Below are 21246 nucleotides of genomic sequence, written 5' to 3' on the forward strand. Positions count from 1 at the left end.
ATACTTTTAACCAAACTCCTTGTATTAGAACAACAGAAGTCCATAAGTTCGGTTCCTTCGCAAAATAAGGATATCACCGAACTTTAGTTTACGAAAATAATGAGAAGTCCACAAGTTTGGTTCGTTCGCAAAAATGTTAAGTTTTCTTTGTAACCGAACTCTACCTTTGAAACTTCGTAACCGAACTCTACCTAATTCGCCAAGAAATAAATTTCGTAGTAACCGAACGTTTGCCTAATTGCATATATGCATATATAAGCCCAGTTCGGTTGATTCGTAAAATATATTGAAGTTTGCGAACCAACCGAACTTCTAACACTAGGTTACTTTTAACCTGCAGTTCGGTTGGGAACTTGGTTGCGTTGAAGTTTGCGAACTAACCGAACACACAAGATGTACCCAAATAAATTGTTAAGTTCAAAGTTCGGTTACCTACCATTTTATCTTAGGTAACCGAATATTACACTGTACGACCAAAACCTCCATTAACGAGCGAGTTCGGTAACCTGCGTGTTTGGAAAACGTAACCGAACTACACTTTCAGGTGTGTTCGGTTACATGTTCTTGACATATGGTAACCGAACTGACCCAAATCTACATAAAATTTTTCATTTTTTTTGAAAGTTGGGAGCAATTCAACCAACATTATCTAAGTTTGAAGCACACCTGGGTACCCAAATACCCTTCCTCCGGTTGTGTTTGGTAAAATCCATCGGTTTTCATGTTTTCCTTCTTCATCTTCTCTAACTTTACTCTCTCAATAATTCTACTTCTTTAAAAAAAAAAACATCTGATTTTTTAATCTCACTAATTATCTTTAACTTAATCATCTCAGTAATCATTACACTAACTATTATTAACACTAACTAATCATCGCCCAAAATTAATCAGGAGGGTAATTTAGGTATTAATATAAATATCCAGATAAGGGGTGACCTAAATTTACTTCTAATGTCTTTACCAAAAAAAAAACCATGGTCCCCATAAAAGCCATGGTCCCAAAAAAATCGTTCTTAATAAAGATCACCTATGTAGATGGACAATGACCCAAACTTGCTTACCTAAAATTACTTTTAGCTATAAGTACAATTGCTTACCTAAAATTCAATCGGCCAATAGTATTTGAGGTCCGTCGTATTAAACAACTTTTTTTTTTTTATCTAGGACCCTCCTCATATTATTTTTGGTGGTCCAGATTCCAGAATCGCAAATTACTGAAACAAACAAGAAACGCATTGACCCTTCTTTCTACTTTTAGTCTGTAACTAGTAATTCTACAGTCATAGTCAACTTTTTACTGTGGTACTGAACATGCCCAGTCAGTGTTCTTCTGCGAGCGAGATGAGGAAATCAATGGCACTCATCGCGTTGTAATAAGTACGGCCCACAGCATTGATGATCCATCCATCTTTATAGCCTGCGACCTGCGTTGTCAAACCAGTGATGATGATGAGTAAAACCGTAAACTAAGGGGTATGGTAATGTTGATAATTTTAAGACAAGGAGGGGTATTTAAATAGTAAATCATTAATGCAAGATTGGAGTAGCAGTAGCTCTCACTCAGCTCAGTACCAGCCAGCTACCTAGTCGTTCGATATAACCTAATTCAGTTATTCTTTCTGTAAATTTCTTGTTTTCTTCTTCTTCGTCTTCTTTATTCTAGTACTCACACAATAATTACCTCTAGGGAGAAAAGAAAAAACCCTAGAAGTAAAAAAAAATAGGATCTAAGAAAATGCAGTTAATGGTGATGGAAGTCTGAATGCGCGAGTTTCTAAAATCTCGAGATTGAAGTTACTTCTCTCTCTCATTTAGTGAAATCATAAGTATTTTTGATTTCACCAAAATAATTTGACATTTTCGAAGCTTCTTTTTCGTTACTCGATTCAAAAGACTTTCAAGTACTACCGAGAAGAAATTAACAAAGTGTTGGAGATTAGTTATCTCTTCGACTTCGTTCTTTGTTGTTTGAGCTTCAATTTCAGCTCAAAATTGGTGAATGCATCAAAGTTCGCGAGAATATTAAGGTTTGTTAGACATTAATTCAACAATGGTGTATTTATTTGTTCATTTGCTAGTGATTCTTCGTAGTAGAGTCTAATTTTTAGTTTATTAGCTTCCATACCACTGATTTACTATGGAAAATTTCAAAATCTTTGATGAGATTCTAGTCTGATTGTTGTTAATTTTGTGGTAACTTAAGAATTGAGTCCTCTGCTACACACATTTGTTGTTGCTTTTCTTTTTGTTACTTTTTTTTTTAGCTCAGTGGAATTGTTACTCTTTCAAGCTTTATTCTCCACGGAGATTCTTTTAATCTTTTAAAAAGATTATGTAGGTTTAATGCTTCGTTATGCTTTCTGATACTCTTTTTTTTTTAACAGCTTTAATGTTTTATTCTCTGATTTTTCAACTTTCTTTCTAGGTAAATAAATATTATCTGAAAGTTTTATCATCAAGTACTGTTAAGAATTTTAAGTCATAAAGAGCAATAAATGAGAAATCACCGCCAATGTAGTACACACATTCATCAGATGATTCAGATCTTACTCTTAGTTCACTACTTCAATGAAACTTTTTCAGCAGAAGAAGCTGTACAGAAACCATTAATGCTGAAACTTAGAGTTCTTCTTGGAGAAAATGTTGGGGGGAAATTGAACTAGATCTGATTCTGATTAGTTCAATTTCAATCTTTCACCATCTCTAATTTTTTGTTCTTACAGATCTGCTGGAACTTTACTAATGGCGGGTCCTAGCAGAAGAAATTCCGTCAAGATTTTCTCTGGTAAAGTCACATTCTATTTCTCATGTATAAAGAAAAAATTGTTGGGGAATTAAATTTGAATTAATTATTAATTTATTTTTGTTGGATTTAAAATACTTTATAAATTAGTCATAATTAGGGATGTGTGTGAATGTGACTAACATTCACGTATCGTGCTGGTTAACTACCTGGCTGGCATACATATTCAAATCACTTCTTTTGCATGCTTCAATGTCTGTTACTGTTTGTTGTTCAGTCAATTAGGGAGTTGGGGAGGAGTGGTTATATGGTTCATACTGGGGTCATGTTATATATGACGTTGGGTAGGAATTTAATATACATCGGTAGGTGAATACATCCTGGAAAATGTTTTGTTTGGATTGTTTTCTTAGCTAATTGACATTAGTGTTCATTTAAAGTTTGTACAAAGGTAGGAGTATGCCTTTTCTTTTTTAAAGAAATAAAGTTGTTGGATTTTTATTCAACTTTTGTAATCAGTATACTTTGAGCCTTTATATGGTGTATTAGTCGTCTGATCTTTATTAGAGAGAAAAGATAAGATGTGTTTATAGAAAAGATAAGATGGGTTTTCATGGAAATGACTACTTTTCATTTCAAGTGTCTTTTAAGCTGAATTGATAATGAGACATCCTCTTCTCTGTAGTATGATGTATTACCCACAAAAGGAATTTCTGTTTGACTCTTTAAGAAGTCAAGAGTTATTCAATTTGGTCCTAGAGATAAAATTATATCTTGATTGAGTTTTTTGGGTTGCTGGATTACTTTTGATTATAGTTTATATTTGTTTGTAATCCATAAGAGTTGGGGATTTGTTTTCTGTGCTTTCTGCTTCTAATCAAGACGTAACCGACAGTTTCGTGGGGTTTTCGCGATGTAATGTTTGGATTTCTCTTCAAATTTCTGATGTTAAGTGGACTGAGTAAAACAAGAGAAGGTGAGAAAGAATCTCCTTTATGAGGAAGTTATCATGGACATAAAGACAGATTAAGATGGCCTACTACCCTCGTAATGTCGCTTTTTTTCTTCCACATCTTCCTTTTTTCCTTTTGTGTCTTCTGTGACTAATATCTGTATAAAAAGAAATATGTTCCCTTTCTTTCAAATGTTTGCATTATGAAGCTTTTAGTTCACTACTAACATGACTAATAGTAGTTTCTTTTTACTCTCATAATGGATGAAGAAGCAATACTTATGTCGCTAACATTGTTTTATAATTCCAGAGAATTGCACCATACTTGTTTCTTTTGAGGTGTTTATTTTCATGTTTACTTCTCTTTTCCAATTTTTAACGCTAATCCTTCTGTACTTTCATGTATTTTCTCCATGTTAATGGTTATGTATCGTCTTTTTCTTTTGGATCAGGGGAGCAGCTGGATCTTGTGTGACATTCTCCCTTAGACAGTCACTTCTATAAACCCCGTCGACGAGCGGGCCCAATGAATCATCCGACTAGCAATCCTTTCACTTTCCTTCTCCTGCTACTGTCTCTCCTCGGTGCGGTCATTGGTGACTTAAATTCTGACAGACAAGCACTTCTTGACTTTGCTGCTGCAGTTCCACATGGCCGAAAACTCAACTGGAATACTTCTACACCCATCTGTTCGTCATGGGTTGGTATCACTTGTACTTCTGATGGCACTCGTGTGATTGCCCTTCGCCTCCCTGGTGTTGGACTCGTTGGCACAATCCCTCCCCAGACTCTAGGAAAACTTGATGCTCTCAGGATCTTAAGCCTCAGATCGAACCGTCTTAGTGGGAGTCTTCCTTCCGATGTCTCCGCCCTTCCTTCACTCATGTACCTCTACCTACAGCATAATATCTTATCAGGTGAAGTCCCTAGCTCCCTCCCACCTCAGCTCAACGTACTTGATATCTCCTTCAACTCTTTGACGGGTAAAATTCCATCCACAATCCAGAACCTTACTCAGCTTTCTGGACTAAGCCTTCAGAATAACTCCTTATCAGGGCCTATTCCTGATCTTAGCCTTCCAAGGCTTAAGCATTTGAATATTAGCTACAACCACTTAAATGGATCAATTCCATCTACTCTTCAGAACTTCCCCAACTCTTCCTTTGTAGGAAATTCTCAATTGTGCGGACCACCTCTCAGCAAATGCATTACTAACCTCCCGCCTTCGCCTTCTCCATCACCACCCCCATCAGTAAATCCTCCTCCCCACGAAAAGAGTTCCAAAATGAAACTTTCGACAGGGGTTATCATTGCTATAGCAGTTGGGGGCGCTGCGGTGCTGTTTCTTCTAGTGTTATTGATCGCATTTTGCTGTTCGAAGAAAAAAGATAAAGAGGATGCCGGTGGAACAAAAGGGAAGGCTGCAGTTGGTGGAAGGAGTGAAAAGCCCAAGGAATTCGGGAGTGGGGTAGAAGAGGCTGAGAAGAACAAGTTGGTTTTCTTCGAGGGCTGTTCTTATAATTTTGACCTGGAGGATCTATTGAGGGCTTCGGCTGAAGTGTTGGGTAAAGGAAGCTACGGAACAGCATATAAGGCAGTCTTGGAGGAGGGGACAACTGTAGTTGTAAAGAGGTTGAAGGAAGTGGTGGTCGGAAGAAGAGACTTTGAACAGCAGATGGAAACAGTAGGAAGAGTTGGCCAGCACCCCAATGTTTTACCTTTACGTGCTTACTACTACTCCAAGGATGAGAAGCTCCTTGTTTTTGACTTTGTTCCTGTTGGTAGCTTGTCCTCGATCTTGCACGGTATGCTTTATACAATCTTCATCTTTTCCGATCTCATTTTATCCTCATATATGTCATGCTCTATATATTTACAAAGCAATGTGAAATATGTAGTGCTTGCGTTCCTTCGCATTACTATGACCTCATAATTTGTCTCGGCTAAATCAGTAGAAAATGAGAAAACATGTCATTAAGAAAAAGTCCATGACACCTGTTATACCAACTATTGTTATATCAAAATATAATCCAGTAGTAAACATAACTTTGACGAAATAATGATTGATCACCTCTATCTTGAAAGACGATTTACTCTCAATCTGCATTGTCATAATATGCAGTTATCAATTTACGCATGCACGTCAAGTTAATGATTCCATAACTGTCTCTTTCTTGCTCCGAATGCTACCTATAGGAAACACAACCACTGGAAGAACTCCTCTAGACTGGGACTCAAGGCTAAAGATCGCACAAGGAACTGCAAGAGGAATTGCTCACATCCACTCTGAAGGTGGTGGCAAATTCACCCATGGCAACATAAAATCCACCAATGTCCTTCTCAATCAAGACCTTGAAAGCTCTGTTTCAGATTTTGGGTTAACGCCACTTTTGAACTTTCCTACCACCCCATCTCGATCAGTAGGTTACCGTGCTCCTGAGGTAATTGAAACCCGGAAACCAACTCAGAAGTCAGATGTTTACAGCTTTGGCGTTCTTCTCCTTGAAATGCTAACAGGTAAAGCCCCACTCCAATCACCGGGACGAGAAGACGTGGTTGATCTTCCAAGGTGGGTTCACTCAGTAGTCAGAGAGGAATGGACAGCAGAGGTTTTTGATGTAGAGTTGATGAAATACCCAAACATTGAAGAAGAGATGGTTCAATTGCTGCAAATAGCAATGGCCTGTGTTGCAAAGGTGCCAGACATGCGGCCGAAGATGGATGAAGTTGTAAAAATGATTGAAGAAATCCGACAATCCGAATCCGAGAACCGTGCATCCTCCGAGGATAACAAGACCAAAGATTCAAATGTGCAGACTCCATAAATAAAGTTCTCAAAATTAGTTTCTGATTTGGTGTCAGATTCTTACTTCCACTTCAGGTATCCTTTCTCACAAATAGTAGCGGTATGATTCAACATATGCAATACGTACATGATAGCGGAACATATGGGTGTGGAAAGGTCGGGATCTGTGCAACCGTGTCTATTCCGTTAACATCTAATCTTGTTTGTGTTTTCTCCTCCTATTTCGTATTATCTGCTTGGTAAGATTCCTTTCCATGATTTGTTGTAAAATGCTCTAATACTATTGTTGAGTTGATTGCTTATCAAGCTGACCAGAAAAAATTACTCATTTTCTGATTTCCATGAAGCAACCCATTTGATGATTTTCATATCTCTGTAATTTTAATTTTTAGTTCTATGAGAAGATTGAAAAGACTTCGATAAAGACTGCCATTAGAAAAAGGACAGAATGTTTTTACATTGATAATAATAGAAGTTGTAATTGTAATACATAATGCAATGCGGTTCACATCTAATGATTGACCCAAAAGTTCATAGGCCATAGCTACCTTTTAACGAGTGATTTTTGACCATCCACTACCACTAGGGAACTGAGCAGTGAGCACTGGTTAAAATAACATGCAGGCAGGCCATATGACCTACTGCATTGTACTTGGTAACTAAAGGTTATAGTTTTATTAATAGGAAAGAAAATAGGCATTACAAAGATTCATACCTACCAACCATGATTACAAATGTCATTGACTTCATTAATCAGTACATCTGCCCCTCTCCCTTTTTTGTGTGCCATAACCCTTTTATTCGAATATCACCCAGCAAACAGCAAAGAAAATAAGAGGCTATGTCTTCCTACCTCTATCTTCAGCCTTTCTATATTCCCATGCTAACAACTCATGCAACAAATTATCTGCTTGCACCCACTCCTGGTCAAAGCTTGCCAAGAAATAATTCCAGATTTGTCTTGAGAACTTAAAAATGCAACAGCATGTGACTAGCAGTTTCTTCTTCTTCAGCACATAAATAGCTATGCTTTTCCATGATATTACAACCTCTTCTGTTGAGATTATCCCCTGCTGGGATGGGATTGAGTAATACAAACCATATGAAGAAACATGTTTGTGAGGAAAAATATCCTGTGACATATTTTCAGATGTATGTAACCAATCGTAAATAGATTTTTGACAGTAAAGTTGTGACCTGAGGAGCTGACAATTGTATCTTTCTGATGAGATAAAGATGGAAGCATTGACATCAGTCTCATCAAGTTTGCAGTGTCCATCAGTTCCACTGAATTTGGAATCTTCTTGTATCTTATGTTCCAGCAAATGTTAACAATTTGGTCTTTAATCCCTGCCTTCCTATTGACTGCCAATCTGTAGACTCTAGGGAATAAATTCTTTGGTGTATCAGCTGCTGCCCATTTGTCTAGCCAAAAGTATAAAGAAGAACGGTTCCCAATGTTTGCTGCTGAAGTCTTCTCCGTCAGATGTTTACGCTTTTGAATTCCTTTCCTTGAAAGACCCTTTTCCATAGAGTATGTTTCTCATATTTTGGAACCTCCATGTCCATTTTGCCAACAATGCTTGATTATTGTTCTTTAAACTTCCTGGTGCCAAACCCCCTGTACTCTTTAGGTCTACATAACCTTCTTTCCATTTAAAGTATGTGCTTTCTGGCTAAATCCATCCAGGTATCCATGAAACCCCATCCCGGTATCTTCGTCGAAGCTTTCATCTTTTTCCTTAGCTTCAGTTCATCCTCCCAACGTCCAACACCTGCGTACATGCTAGACAAAACATCGTAAACCCCATGATTCTGAGGTTCCAAATGGAGCATCTTCTTTACTACTCTCTCTGCAATTGCGATGTTCCCATGATTCTTACATGCATCCAATAAAGCTCCCAATACAACTATATCAGCTTCACAAACCATCCCACTTATTAACTCCTCAGCTTCAAGTAATCTCCCACCTTGTACAAGAAGATCAACCATGCACCTATGATGTTCAATCTTGGGTTCATTTTCATGTACCTGCTTCATAGACAGAAAAATATCCCGACCATCCTCAAGCAAACCAGCACGGCAAGTGATATCATCGGGCATAACTTTTTCCTTCCCCATCTCCTTAAACAGCTCAAGAGCTTCTACAGCATGCCCAAGATCAGCCAATCCACATATCATGGCATTCCATGTTGTAGTATTCCGCTCTGGTATTTTGTGAAATAAACTTCTAGCCACAGAAATCTCCCCTCTCTGAGCATAAATGTCAACTAAAGCAGTTCCCAACATTAAACCCACTTCAGTCTGCTGCTCAGATTTCAAAGACAAAGATCGAGCACAGGCACAGAGAACCGGCAACAAAGTCTCACCATTCGGCTCAACTCCTTTAGCAAGCATCTGATCGAATAACAGTAAAGCCTCATTCGAGAAAAAGTTCCGAGCGTACCCACTGACAATCATGGTCCGGATAATAAAGTTCCTTACAGGAACTTCTTCAAACAGCTTTCGAGCATCACTCATATCGCCACAAGCACCATAATAACGAATCAAGCTATTAATAACATACAAATCCAAATCTAACCCAAACTTAATAACCTGTGTGTGAATTTGTTTACCAGAATTAAGCAAATGACAATCTGTTTGAGTTGGTTCAAAGAAGTACTTTTTCCTGCAAGAAGAGGAAGCTTTTGAGGTGTTTGTGGATGAGAAACTAAATTCTGGGCATGAAATGATGAGAGAAAGTGGAGTGGAGGTCTCTTGACCAAAAGACGCAATTTTGACAGGAACATCAGTGACGCAGCGGAGAACAACTCTCCAGATTTTGATTATCAGCACTCAGCAGCAACCCTATTAGCCTTGTTACTTGTAGCATAAGATTCGCTCAAGTAAGTTGCAGTATTATGTTTTCGCACTCTGATATAGCTCCTTGCAATTGGCGAGCAAAAAATAAAAAATACTTGTACTAAATTTTTGTATTCTGGTGACTGAAACTTTCAGTGTGGCTGCAATTTGCAAATGTACCAACGCAGTAGCTTCCAACTGATAGCTAAAACTTTCAAGCGTTGGAAAGAAGATAACCATTTCATCAGTTCAGTTAATCACTGTGATATCAGAAAGATGATCCATCAAACAACAAAAAAGGTTCCGTCTTGGACTGTCAAAAGTTTTCAAGAACAAAAATCACAATTAAGTACTATGTTACATTTTCTGTGGTTCAATTTGTGTAAAAAAAATAACAAATTAAAGGTGTTGGTTAACAGGCCCTATAATTACTTCTTTGGGTTGAATCTTTCAATCCCCACAAGAGGTTATTTCATCTTTCTAACAAAAATAAATATAAGGGAGTTTTCAAATTCAGTCCCACGAGGTATCAACAATTACCTGCCAGAACTAGATGTATTTTTGTCAACCAGGTCTGCACCACTGATGTATCTTGCAAAAAATGATATCAGCCTGAAAGGGGCTCCAATCAATGGAGCATCTGATAGTGGGATACCAGTCTTTTCATCAGACTCGGTAGCTTGTGACTCCACCTCCTTAATTTCATTATCATCCAAGGGAACTTGCACAATTTCCTCAATCTCACTCGCTTTGTAAGGTTCTCCTGATGATTCTTCGCTCTGGCTTACAGTAACAGGTATAGATTCCATCTCTCTGTTATTAGTGGTATTCTGTTTGTCTTCGTTTTGATTGCTCAACGAAGACCCCAAAGGCACAACAGATTCAGGAGCTCCCTCACTTGACTCTGGCACATAATCAGGGACAGCGACTGTTTCAAGTAATACTACTGCCGAGTCATGATTAGGAGGAATTGAAGAGGATTCACCATGGGTACTCCCGTTATCATGCTCGTTCAGTTCAGTCACCTATATAAAATAAATAAATAAATCAGTGATGAATAAACAAATTCAGTAATATTTTGTCAACCGATGAATATGGTGGCTGAGCGAACAACTATCATCATGCTGCCGAGTGTTATACTGTTACAAGATGGAAGGCCTACATCATATAACTACCTAGCCATGATACGACATTCCTCACCTATCATGTTAATGGAAAGGAAATCATTCTACAATTTTGTGCTCAAGCCTAAGGCCCCATTGGGGTGCTTTACTTTCCTATAGAAATGCTTAGTAACCAACTTTTAGTCAATAGATGACATTCTGGAAAATGCCTTACAAAATGCTTGTGTTTTGGCCCAGCTTATAGAAGCTACCAAAAGTAGCTTCTTAAAGCAGCTTCCTACTATTGTTTTGAAGATACTAAGATATGACATTAACAACACAATTTGGCTGGTTCGTAAACTCGTACAACTTGTCAACCCACATTACCAAACATGTAAGTGTGTAACTGCTTTCTTTCCACAGCATATCACAACACTGCTGAAATATAATTTTTCAGGTGCCATGGCACTACCAAACTCAACCCTGTATTGCGGGCAATTTTGAAAAAAGAAAACACTTCTACTGTGCTGTGTAGCGCTACGTTATGAAAACAAAGCGGTTGACTTTATTTGGTAAACTTAATTGGAAAAAAAAATAATTGGAAGAAAAAAAAGACATAGAATTGGTGCTAGGTCAACTTAGTTTTCAAAAGTATTTTTCTTTAAAAAAAATAGACAGCTAACAAGATACTCAAGAGCAGCTTCTAAAAGCTGGGCCAAAATGGAAGTACTTTTCATAAAAAGTGCTTACTGAAAAGTTTGCCAAACACGATTCTGACCGAAAATCAGTTACAAAGCACTTGCATATGAAAAACAGTAAACTTAAACGTCCGAAAATCTCTAGATCTCAAGGAGTTATCTTGTTAGGCCAACTTACCAAGTTTTGGGTAATTTAGACTATGATAAAGTGTGTATTCAATTTTTTAAAACCTTCAAGAGTTCACGCCAAATTTCATGAAACACTGCTCAATGCAGACTTACGCTTCTTAAATATTGTGCATATGACGATTCGTAAGAAAAATCCCTACCCAGATGGCCAGATAACCTCAAATCCCAAAGATAATCAGAGTAGAATTCTCATCAGCTTATAAAAGCATCAATTCTATTCCAACATTTAGCCCTGAGCATGTAATGCATACATGGTTCATGGATGATACAAACACTAAATGATATCGACTGGGCAATAAGGAGCGCCTTAGAAGTCAACAAACTATCGTTAAAGGGGAACCTAGGATCTTTCCTTCAATATAAGAAATGTAACACTTTCATATTGTCAAAGATGAGAAAAAATAGAAAAAACACTGTACCATCTCTGAAGTTGAGGCAGCAGCAGCAGCAGAAGAACCCTTTGCAAGGGTTTGAATTTCTGACTGCAGAACAGATACAGTTTCCTTCAACTGTTGGTTCTCTTGCGCGAGATAGTCTCGGGATTCTTCCAACTCCTTCACCTGCCAGGCTTTGTTTTTAATATCCATATCAGAAAACATTGGAAAATATAGAGTCTTAGTGTCAAGACTCAACTATGGAGGATCATTGACAACATTCGCACTACTAGAACATTTCTTTTTGAAGTGCAAAATTTAATTACTAATACTTTGCTATGTACTTAAGATTTCTCACAAGTTTTGCACCAGGACTTCTAGTTTACTTTTAGACAGCAAATAAGAAACGGGAAGGGCTTCGGAAACAGGAAGTTAATAACCAATGCCATTGACATGATAAGAATACAATCGCCCATTGAAAGTGTACAGCTCTGTGTATCTATGTAAATACTTACAATCTGGAAATCTAGCAGTGGCACATACAAAACTTGTTCCAAATTATTAGCTATGTACCTTTGCTTGTATCTCCATCTTATCCGCATCCAGTCTAGTTAATGTTTCCTGCGCTAAGTTCTGTCAAGACAAGGAAGCCTCTAAGTTAATGTTGAACTTATTTGTGGCCGTCTTCTAGTTGGACATTAAGAGCTTGAATGGGACAAACAAAGCATCTAACAATGAAAACTAATTACCTCCTTTAAGGCCAATGATTCTCTATCATTCTCCAAGTGCTTGATTTTCTCCTCCAAAGTGCCCTGCAAGTGAATTTCCAAAACACTTTCATGACTTGATTTGGTTGGGAACATAAAATACCGTTGAAAAATGGATATTTTACCTCCTTACAAGCCAAAGATTCTACATCACTCTCCAAGTGTTTGATTTTATCCTCTAAAGCAGCCTGCATATCAATTAATTTCTAATTGGTCACGAAACGAAAAACACACACAAGGACACAAAAACATGCAGAAAACACAAAATGCTTTATAGCCAAGTCATTACTGCCAAGTCGGAACTAAAGAAGAAGAAAAATGCAATGGGAAACCATATAATGTGATGCTTTATAGCTGATCAGCTAAGTACTGCAAATTATAAAAGTTTACATGATAGATCTCTGTCTTTTATGAAAACGTATAGCCAGAAAAGCTACAAGGTGCATCTTTGGAGGGTAAGGGCATTTGCCGCTTTTCAATTTCACAGTTCTTTGTGGTGCTCAGATTACAGAATCCTTGGAAATGCAAAATTATGTCATATTATCACTCGAAGTGTGTCTTGCTCTTACCCCTGAATGTGTTTTATATGGCTTCAGTGAATAGCGACTTCTAACTTATGACAGTAAGTGTAGCTCCTGAGCAGAGCTGGGCAGAGCTGAGCAGAGGGGGAAAAAGAGGTCTATGATGCCGGATAGGAAAATTCAAAATTGGTTATATGTTGTATACCCTAACAATTCTGCTAAGAAGCCTACCAACTGCATCTTTACTCCAACAACTAAATCTAAAACAAATAATAGGAGAAGTTAGAGCTGGTACCCTTACTGTGAGGGAGACGCGAAAAACCCTCCCAAAAATTATCCAATATTTAACTAGTTATGTATTTATGCTGATTCACTTTATCAACAAAATAAAAGGAAAGGCAAGGAAAAGATGGAAGAATGATATGGAAAAAAAATCAACGAAGCTTCTGAAACAAAAGACAGTAGTTACCTCCTTTTGAAGCCAAGAATCTTTTTCACTCTGTAACTGCATTATTTTCTTCTCCAAAACATCCTATAACGTCATCCGACATTCCAATTAATGACCCAAAACTACAATCTTACCAGATCCACGAGAAAGCTACTCATAGTACTAAAAAATAATTCATATACATAAATATAACGAACTTCGGACAGAAATAGAAAGAAACCAAATACCTCTCTCTGAACAAGTGAAGCTTTCTCATTCTGTAATTGTTCAATTTTGTCATTTAAGCTCGCCTGCAGAAACCCCAGACAGCCATTAGTATGGGGTAAACTAAACCAACTGGAATGACGAGGATATTTGACGAACTTGATTTTCCACATTTCAGCAGTATCAGAAACCATGAAAAGATATCCCTCATTCTTACCAGATTTATGAAAGTTATCATGATACTGGAAATCATTTATGCACAACAACAAAACGAACTTCAGATAGAAATACAACGAAATGAACTACCTCTATCTGAACAAGTGAAGCTTTTTCATTCTGTAATTGTTCAATTTTCTCATTTAAGTTCGCCTGTAGAAACCCCAGACAGCCATTAGTGTAGGGTAAACCAACTGGAACGACAAAAATATTTGAAATAAAGGATATGAAACTTGATTTTCCATATTTCATATATTTCAATTCAGCAGTATCAGCAACCATGATAATATATCCCTCATATTAACTTTTCTATTAATCGTAAAGCATTACCTCCCTCTGTGTGCAGGAATCCTTTTCAATCCGTAACTTTGTAATTTCCTCTTCTAAGTTAGCCTGTATAGAACCAAGTTTGTTACTCTCGTCATCTCATGTTGGAAAGGAACGCCAGATAATTAATCTTAAAGCCAAATAAATCAAACCATATATATCTAGCGCATCTGCAGGAAACAATATATATAATCCATGTAAATTGAGTTAACATAACAACATTACCTCCTTCAAACTCCATGAATCCTTGTCCAGTTGAACTTGCTTTAGTTCTTCAACGCATTTCTAGAAGCCAAACCAAAAGCATTAAACCAAGTATAAATGGAAAACAAATTTTAGCGGGAAAAGTGGTCTGAAATAAAGGATGTCACAGGTTCCCTGATGTAAAAAAAGGCGTGCCTCCCTTAAAAATAGAGCTTGTTTCCATTTTGAAGAACAATATCAAACATAAGCAAATGAAATCTACGGAAGAAAAAACGTACAAAAATGGAATTGGAATAAATCTGGAAACATTTATTATAGCATTGTAATTTGTTCATATTCAAGAATAACCATGTACCTAAGCATAAGGAAGCCGTTCCAAATGCAGAACAATTGAACTGTTGAGACAAGTAGCAGGCTCTATCGAAATGATGTTCTCCTAATATTATGGATACACAACTCAGTTTATCATACTTGTATTATATCCTTAGCTAGTGCACCGGTTTTTGAATCAATATATCAATGTAATCTTATGTACTCAAAATTACTTATATGCAAAGACATCAAGAATGTTAACTCTAAAAATAAGAATATATAAAACTGATGTTATTTGAATTTCCATACTTGACTTACATTTTCCGCTCCATTACTGTGATGCATGTCTAGTCTTCCATCAGATTCCAGTGCCACAGAAGAAGTCTGAGAATCAGCAGTCCCTGATGTCTGTGTACCATTATTAGTATTCTGCTCCACAGAAGTGGTTTCTACATCTGGAGTTTTATTTTGTTTTCCTTTCTTTTTCTTATTTCTCTTCTTCTTTTTATCTTCTTCCATCAATTACAACACTTCAATGCTCTTGCTCTTAAAATATTGATATACCCAAAATTAAGTTCGTCAACTTAGAATATAGATCTGAAAACAAAGAAAATAACTTTAGACTCGCTAAACAGAATGCTATAGATTTATCGAATTTTCAGAGATGAGAATCAGAATCCCTAAAAAAAATGCCCTAGAAATTCAACTGTATCAACCGAAACGTATAGAAAAACTAAAGGGAAGATATGAAAGTGATTTAAAACGAAATCTAATACTTACCGAATCAAATGTCTTTGCGTAGAATTTCAACTTTGCAATTCGTAGATTTCCGTTTTCCGTAAAACAATTTTGTTTGGTTTTCTGATCAAAGTTTTTCTGGTCTGGAGTCTGGAGATACTAAAGACTTTGGGGGCGAAGTGCATACGGACAAAAGAGTTTCAACGGTTTACATTTGTAAAGTCGTGATTCGTGAAATGAGTTTTTTTTGTTTTTTTGGCAATCCTGTTAAAGGGGTGGGTGGTTCCATTGGAGGGGCGGCAAGGATGATGGCAATATCCCTATTATTGGTTAGGGGTGTTCTATAGAGGTTGTTAATTGACTAGATTATTCTTTTCATCTCAAATGGACTAATTTATCCTTACTTTTTTGGTTGAAAAGAATGAATTATCCTTCCCCATTATTAACTCAATTGAATCTGAAAATCAAAACAGTTTTTTTTTCAACTTTACTTCTTCTCTTCTCCTCCTCTCCACCATTAAAACTGATTTTTCATCGTCCTCTTCGATTAATCGGCGATTTGAAAAATTGATAATCGTTGATTGGAAACTATATTAGAGATGCCGAAGAAGAAGGTTGACGAAGATTGTAGTTGTTCTAATGAACCAAATCCTCCATTAGGTCAAGAACATCAATTTGAAACTCCTCAACCGTCAAAATCAAGCACAATGACTTATTTGAGGTATGTTTCGAAAAATCCGGTTAGGATTTAGTCTATTGTTTGATTTAAATTAGTTTTATATAAAAAATTAGGGTTTTGGATCGAAATTGAAACTGAAATTTGTGTGTTGCATGTGAGTTACGGTTGATAATTACTCCAATTTCAACCGTAACTATGGTTTTTGTTGATGATACGGTTCGTAATAACTGAAATACCAACCGTAAGTTCTTGAATTTATGAGAAATTGTTCAGTTACGTTTTTTTTTTTTGCAACCGTAAGTAGCTTACGGTTGGTCTAGTGTGTTGAGTTACGAACCGTACATTGTTCTGTAACTTTCATTTTGGTTCTACGGTTTGTAATTCCATCAATGTTATCAACCGTATTTGAGTTACGACTTGTAACTCAACATTCATTACCAACCGTAGAACATCCTGTATGTTAGTATTTGGCCAAAGAAAACTTACGGTTAAAAACTAAGATAACATACCAACCGTAGAACATCCTGTAGTTTAGTTACGGTTGATCTCGATTCACTATTTACCAACCGTGTGAGTGGTACGGTTGGTCTCTGTTCATTAGTTACAAACCGTAACTATGCAGGCTCACCATTTTGTTTTGTTTTTTGTTGTCTATATTATTTGTTTTACCCTTAGTAAATCAATCAATTGTAATGCTTGTGTAGGAAGAAAAATAGAGGAAATGACTTAACCCCGATTGATCATACGCCCACCCCTCGCGGTGACAAGCATTTAGGGGTTAATAATAGAGGGATCCACGAGAATGAGAAGAAGATGAAGAATAAGTTTGAAATTAAGTTGAGGGAACAACCTGTGGCTGAATCTGGAGTTGAGCTAGAAGGAGTGGAACATAATGATCAAGAAGAGGTCGGAGTCGAAACTAACCGTGAAGGCAACAAAAATGAAATTGTGGAGGAAGAAACTAATAATGATGAAGATGAAGAAGAATTTAAAGGAACCGATGATGATGGAGAGCGAGGCCCTAGATAAGTGTTCAATCTTATTTGGTTATACCGGTTCCTGGTCCGCAAAAGTTTGTCAGACAAGGGTATGTATTTTGTTACTTTTCTTAAAACATTCATTATTTTGATACATTTTGTTTGTTTATTTCAGTTCACCATAATATGCTTATATTTTTGTATATTTGTTTTCTTAGGACCATGCAAGATGCATTAAATTGCTCAAGCGTCAAAGGGGTAAACATTGGCCATTAAGTCAAGAATGTGCTTCGGTTCGCAATCTAGTGGCTAGTACAGGACTAGGGCCTGGAATTCTTCACCTTCAATCGGAGTATGATAGTGTTGTGGTCTCTGCCTTCAGGGAATGATATTGGCTTGAAACCGATACGTTTCATTCCATTTGGAGAGATGAAAATAACACCGGACGATGTGAAGCAAATTACTGACCTTGAAGTTGAAGGACAATCTGTGTTTGAAGGTTTCGACAACAACATGTCTTGGACTGACCTTTATATCCTTGTTCAAGAAACAATTGGGTGGGAGAAAGATGAAACTGAGATGGAGTTTCAGTTGGCTGGTGGTTATGACCCTGCTGAACCACATAAACCAAAAATCATCAAAAAGTTATTGTTGAAGAATCTGAGGACCAAGTTTGAAGGAACAACAGCAAAGGAAAGGGAAGGTCAGGTGATGGATGAAACAACAGTTAGGCGTACAGCCACAACGTATTTGTTGTATTCTCTTGGGACCGTATTCTTTCCCGATAACTCGGAAAATAGGGTCAATGTTCATTATCTACAACTGTTGAAGAATTTGGACAACATCAAAAACTATTCGTGGGCCACTGCAACCCTTGCATATTTACTTGACAGCCTAAGAAAGGCCTCTAGGGTTGGAGCTACTGAAATTGCCGGGAATGTTGCGCTTCTAATGGTAAGTTTGGTTACATTTTTCTTTGTTTGTTATATTTTTAATCATGTGTCAATTGTTTATACTTAATTTATTTTTTAGGCATGGGTTTATGACCACTTTCCGAGCCTGAGACCTCCTACTGAGTGGGAAGAACATGATTATGGCCCTACGGGAAAGAAGTTCAAGTTCACTGGCAGATAACTAAGGAACAAAGAGGAGAAGCTCATTCACATGAGGGAGAAAATAGATGCTTTCACTGTTGAAGATGTTATCTTTGACCCTTATTTGAGGATTGAAAATGGAGTTGATGTTCGTAGGTTCACAGAGACCGCATGTTACAATGGACCATTGTATCATCCCACAGGTTACGTTATGACCAATCCTCGTCGAACTCTACGCCAAATTGCTCATATTCAACAAAGGGTTGTAGAGGAAAACTTCAAATTATCCAAGCAAGGATCCGAGACAAAAGGCCCCACCATTGTGCTCAACTACAGGCCAACTCCAACGGTTGATGCTTGGAACAACCGCCATGAAGAAAGATACCAACTCGCAGCGGGAGAGGCAATTCCTTGTAACAACACGAAAGAAGCCACTGCTGATTACATGGGTTGGTATTCTCATTTTGGTCATCCATATGTGATCAATAATGATCCGGAGGCCCAACCATATATTCAAGAGGCTATGGCTCAAAGGAAGGCGGTCGACGAGACTAAAGAGAAAAAAGGTACGTAATTATGTTATCCTCATGACTTTGGATTTTAAGATTAATGATTATTATGAAATAATCTCTTAACACTCTTTTTGATATGTGAATAGAAAGAGCGAGGACAAGCTTTGGCAAATAGCATGACTTCATGCATCCGTCGTAATGGTGTGCTTAAAGCTCGTGAACAAAAGATCTTGCAAGACCAAATAAGGAACATGCATAATCCAAACATGGCAGAAATGTATGAGGGGTTGGTCAAGGACGAAAGAGGCTTAAAGAGGAGTAGAAACTCTCTTGGAGGTGAGGGTAGTAGCCGTCATCAACCTTCATCTAGTAGCGAAGAGACAAATGATGAAGAGGTGGTGCACGGTGTGGGTACTAGCCAAAGAGGTGGTCGTAGTCGCGGTGGTCGTCGTGATGGTCCTAAAACTCGTGGTGGTGGTCCTAAAACTCGTGGTGGTGGTAGCACCAACAAAAGGGGTCGTGTTGGCCGCCATGCTTAGTTATGGATTTATGTTAGCTTACGAAATTTAGCATATGGATATTAATTATGAATTTGAAGTTATTTGTATTAGTTATGGATTTAAACTTATGGATATTATCTATGAATTTGAAGTTATTTGTGTTAGTTATGGATTTAAACTTATGTATGTTTGTTTGTGACAGTTTTTGTTTGAAATTTTGAGTTACAAAGTCAATTACGGTTGGTAACTATTTTTTGTTATGAACCGTTGCACAGACTGGAATAAGCATTTTTTACTAACTTAAGTTACGATTCGTAAAAATTTATCGAGACGAACCGTAGAGAAAGTTACGATTGGTAACTCTTTCACCCTGACCAACCGTAAAACATCCTGTAACCAATAACTTTGATTACGGTTCATTTTGAGTCACAGTTACCAACCGTAACTCTGTATATTTTGATTTTGACAGGTTTACGGTTGGTAATCTTTCCGGCTAAGGAATCGTAACTCTGGGATTCAGTTTTCTCTAGAGGTACGGTTTATCATCTCTAAACAATTACGAACCGTAACTTTCGAATTCAAAATTTTACGTAGTTACGGTTCGTTATGTGATTACATTCACCAACCGTAACTAAACTTTTGACAAAAAAAAATAGTTGTTTGGTGCTTACAGTTGCACTGACATGTCCTTGTGCAATCCGAAAATATAGCCGTTGAGACCTTCAACAACTTCATTTTCAAAAAATAGATCCGTTATTGAAATGTCCTTGCACTAACAACTTCATTTTTTTTTGTTATAAATATATACTTATCCTCCTTGGTAGAAGTTACACTTCCACATGAATCATCTCTTACCTTAAATTAGATTATGGCTCTAAACCCTGAATTCACTTTGGAAGAAGATTTATGTATTTGCCGCAACTTTGTTCTATGCTATCCAAAAAGAGGGGAAGAACGACGTCGATGTGGTTTTGTGAGTACAAGTTATTTGAGAACTCTTTTTGAAAACTTTTTTTCCGAAGCATGTAACCCTAATCACCGCGATGGAATTATGTTGTATGTTCGATATGGAACTATTCGGGATAACGTTAAAGAATTTATGGCATTAGTTCGTATTATGGGTGAAATACGATTAAGTGGTGAAACTGACGCTGAAGTTTTAGAGAGCTATATTCAAGAATGGAGAAGTTGGAAAAGGTCGAATTTTCAATACTTACCTCATTTCAACATCCTTAAAGACTTCTATCGCACTCGTAGACCCGGATATTAGTATCCTTTTAGTTTGCATGAATGAATGAGTTGTAATGTCATTTATGTTTATAATGGTTTGATGGTTGTAATGTTGGTTTAGTAATAAACATGGTTTAATAGTTTTAAATTACTTATAATTGCTTTGTATTTGGTGTCAGGGTCAGTTACGGTTAGTAACTATATTATCGATACCAACCGTAAGTGCAAATGGCAGTTAAAATTTGTTTCTAAAGCTAGTTACGGTTGGTAACTGTATTATCGGGACCAACCGTAAATGCAATTGACAGATAAAATGTGTTTCTGGAACTACTTAGGGTTGGTGATTGAATCTAGTTACCAACCGTAACTTACTCTGAAACCTTGCCAATCATATCACATTTAGTCAAAATACCAAAATACAAAATATAAAATGTATTTCACCAAGACTTGTAAACATTTAAGCATCCTCTTCGTCATCGGTCATAACTATGAATTGCTTCGGTATAGACATCATTATGGCATTCCATAATTCAATCCTTTTCTCAAATCGATTGCACCAAGTCTTGGGAGTTCACCGTCACAAACAAATTCCCTCCACAATGGAGGTAATGGGCTTCCTTCATGCAATCGGAGGCCGATGTAATGATTTCCTTCCACATGCCCCATGACAATAGTTTTTGTTGTTGACAAATCTTCGAGAAACGGGATTCTTGTTGGTGCAAATGTATGGCTCATGGTTTTGGAGATCAAATGAATGACGCAATTGAATGCGTTGGAGAGTAGTTGGCCACATATAGGCATGCGCATCCAA

The 21246-nt window shown here is 37.2% G+C and overlaps 3 protein-coding genes across 6 annotated transcripts; 1 reads left to right on the forward strand and 2 right to left on the reverse strand.

Annotated features, from left to right (window-relative positions):
• Positions 1-1572: 1572 nt before the first annotated feature.
• LOC113310027 (probable inactive receptor kinase At5g58300) lies at positions 1573-6921 on the forward strand. 3 transcript variants are annotated; one of them, XM_026558568.1, is made up of 4 exons: positions 1573-2027; positions 2724-2785; positions 4148-5500; positions 5892-6921. In XM_026558568.1, the coding sequence occupies exons 3-4, from the start codon at positions 4222-4224 to the stop codon at positions 6518-6520; spliced, it is 1908 nt and encodes a 635-aa protein (XP_026414353.1). In that variant the 5' UTR covers positions 1573-2027; positions 2724-2785; positions 4148-4221; the 3' UTR covers positions 6521-6921. The 3 variants fall into 3 exon arrangements, with proteins under 3 accessions (XP_026414353.1, XP_026414355.1, XP_026414354.1); XM_026558570.1 differs by lacking the exons at positions 1573-2027; positions 2724-2785 and adding an exon at positions 3295-3719; XM_026558569.1 differs by lacking the exons at positions 1573-2027; positions 2724-2785 and adding an exon at positions 3876-4034.
• A 100-nt stretch (positions 6922-7021) lies between these two features.
• Positions 7022-9582, reverse strand: LOC113312381 (pentatricopeptide repeat-containing protein At5g56310-like). Its single transcript, XM_026561133.1, has 2 exons — positions 9459-9582; positions 7022-9335 (listed from the first exon to the last, which is right to left on the reverse strand). Exons 1-2 carry the CDS (start codon positions 9580-9582, stop codon positions 8158-8160), a joined length of 1302 nt encoding a protein of 433 aa, XP_026416918.1. The 3' UTR covers positions 7022-8157.
• A 4-nt stretch (positions 9583-9586) lies between these two features.
• LOC113310029 (binder of USO1 and GRH1 protein 1-like) lies at positions 9587-15656 on the reverse strand. Of its 2 annotated transcripts, none has more exons than XM_026558571.1 (12): positions 15486-15656; positions 15015-15302; positions 14415-14474; positions 14193-14255; positions 13953-14015; positions 13670-13732; positions 13464-13526; positions 12599-12661; positions 12456-12518; positions 12280-12339; positions 11752-11892; positions 9587-10367 (listed from the first exon to the last, which is right to left on the reverse strand). In XM_026558571.1, exons 2-12 carry the CDS (start codon positions 15222-15224, stop codon positions 9879-9881), a joined length of 1338 nt encoding a protein of 445 aa, XP_026414356.1. In that variant the 5' UTR covers positions 15225-15302; positions 15486-15656; the 3' UTR covers positions 9587-9878. The 2 variants fall into 2 exon arrangements, with proteins under 2 accessions (XP_026414356.1, XP_026414357.1); XM_026558572.1 differs by having other exon boundaries at positions 15024-15302; positions 15486-15654.
• Between the last annotated feature and the right edge of the window lie 5590 nt (positions 15657-21246).

This window comes from Papaver somniferum, chromosome 9, assembly GCF_003573695.1.
Source record: "Papaver somniferum cultivar HN1 chromosome 9, ASM357369v1, whole genome shotgun sequence".
Classification (NCBI taxonomy): Eukaryota; Viridiplantae; Streptophyta; class Magnoliopsida; order Ranunculales; family Papaveraceae; genus Papaver; species Papaver somniferum.

Excerpts from the sequence above, each read along its gene's own strand:
- LOC113310027 (XM_026558568.1), top strand. The coding sequence starts at position 4,222 with ATGAATCATCCGACTAGCAATCCTTTCACTTTCCTTCTCCTGCTACTG. Across the intron at positions 5,501-5,891 it reads CTTGTCCTCGATCTTGCACG|GAAACACAACCACTGGAAGA; the intron begins GTATGCTTTATA and ends TGCTACCTATAG.
- LOC113312381 (XM_026561133.1), bottom strand. The coding sequence starts at position 9,582 with ATGGTTATCTTCTTTCCAACGCTTGAAAGTTTTAGCTATCAGTTGGAA. Across the intron at positions 9,336-9,458 it reads AATACAAAAATTTAGTACAA|TGCTGATAATCAAAATCTGG; the intron begins GTATTTTTTATT and ends GTTGCTGCTGAG.
- LOC113310029 (XM_026558571.1), bottom strand. The coding sequence starts at position 15,224 with ATGGAAGAAGATAAAAAGAAGAAGAGAAATAAGAAAAAGAAAGGAAAA. Across the intron at positions 13,733-13,952 it reads CTTCACTTGTTCAGATAGAG|GCGAGCTTAAATGACAAAAT; the intron begins GTAGTTCATTTC and ends GGGTTTCTGCAG. Across the intron at positions 11,893-12,279 it reads AGATGGAGATACAAGCAAAG|GTGAAGGAGTTGGAAGAATC; the intron begins GTACATAGCTAA and ends AAAGCCTGGCAG.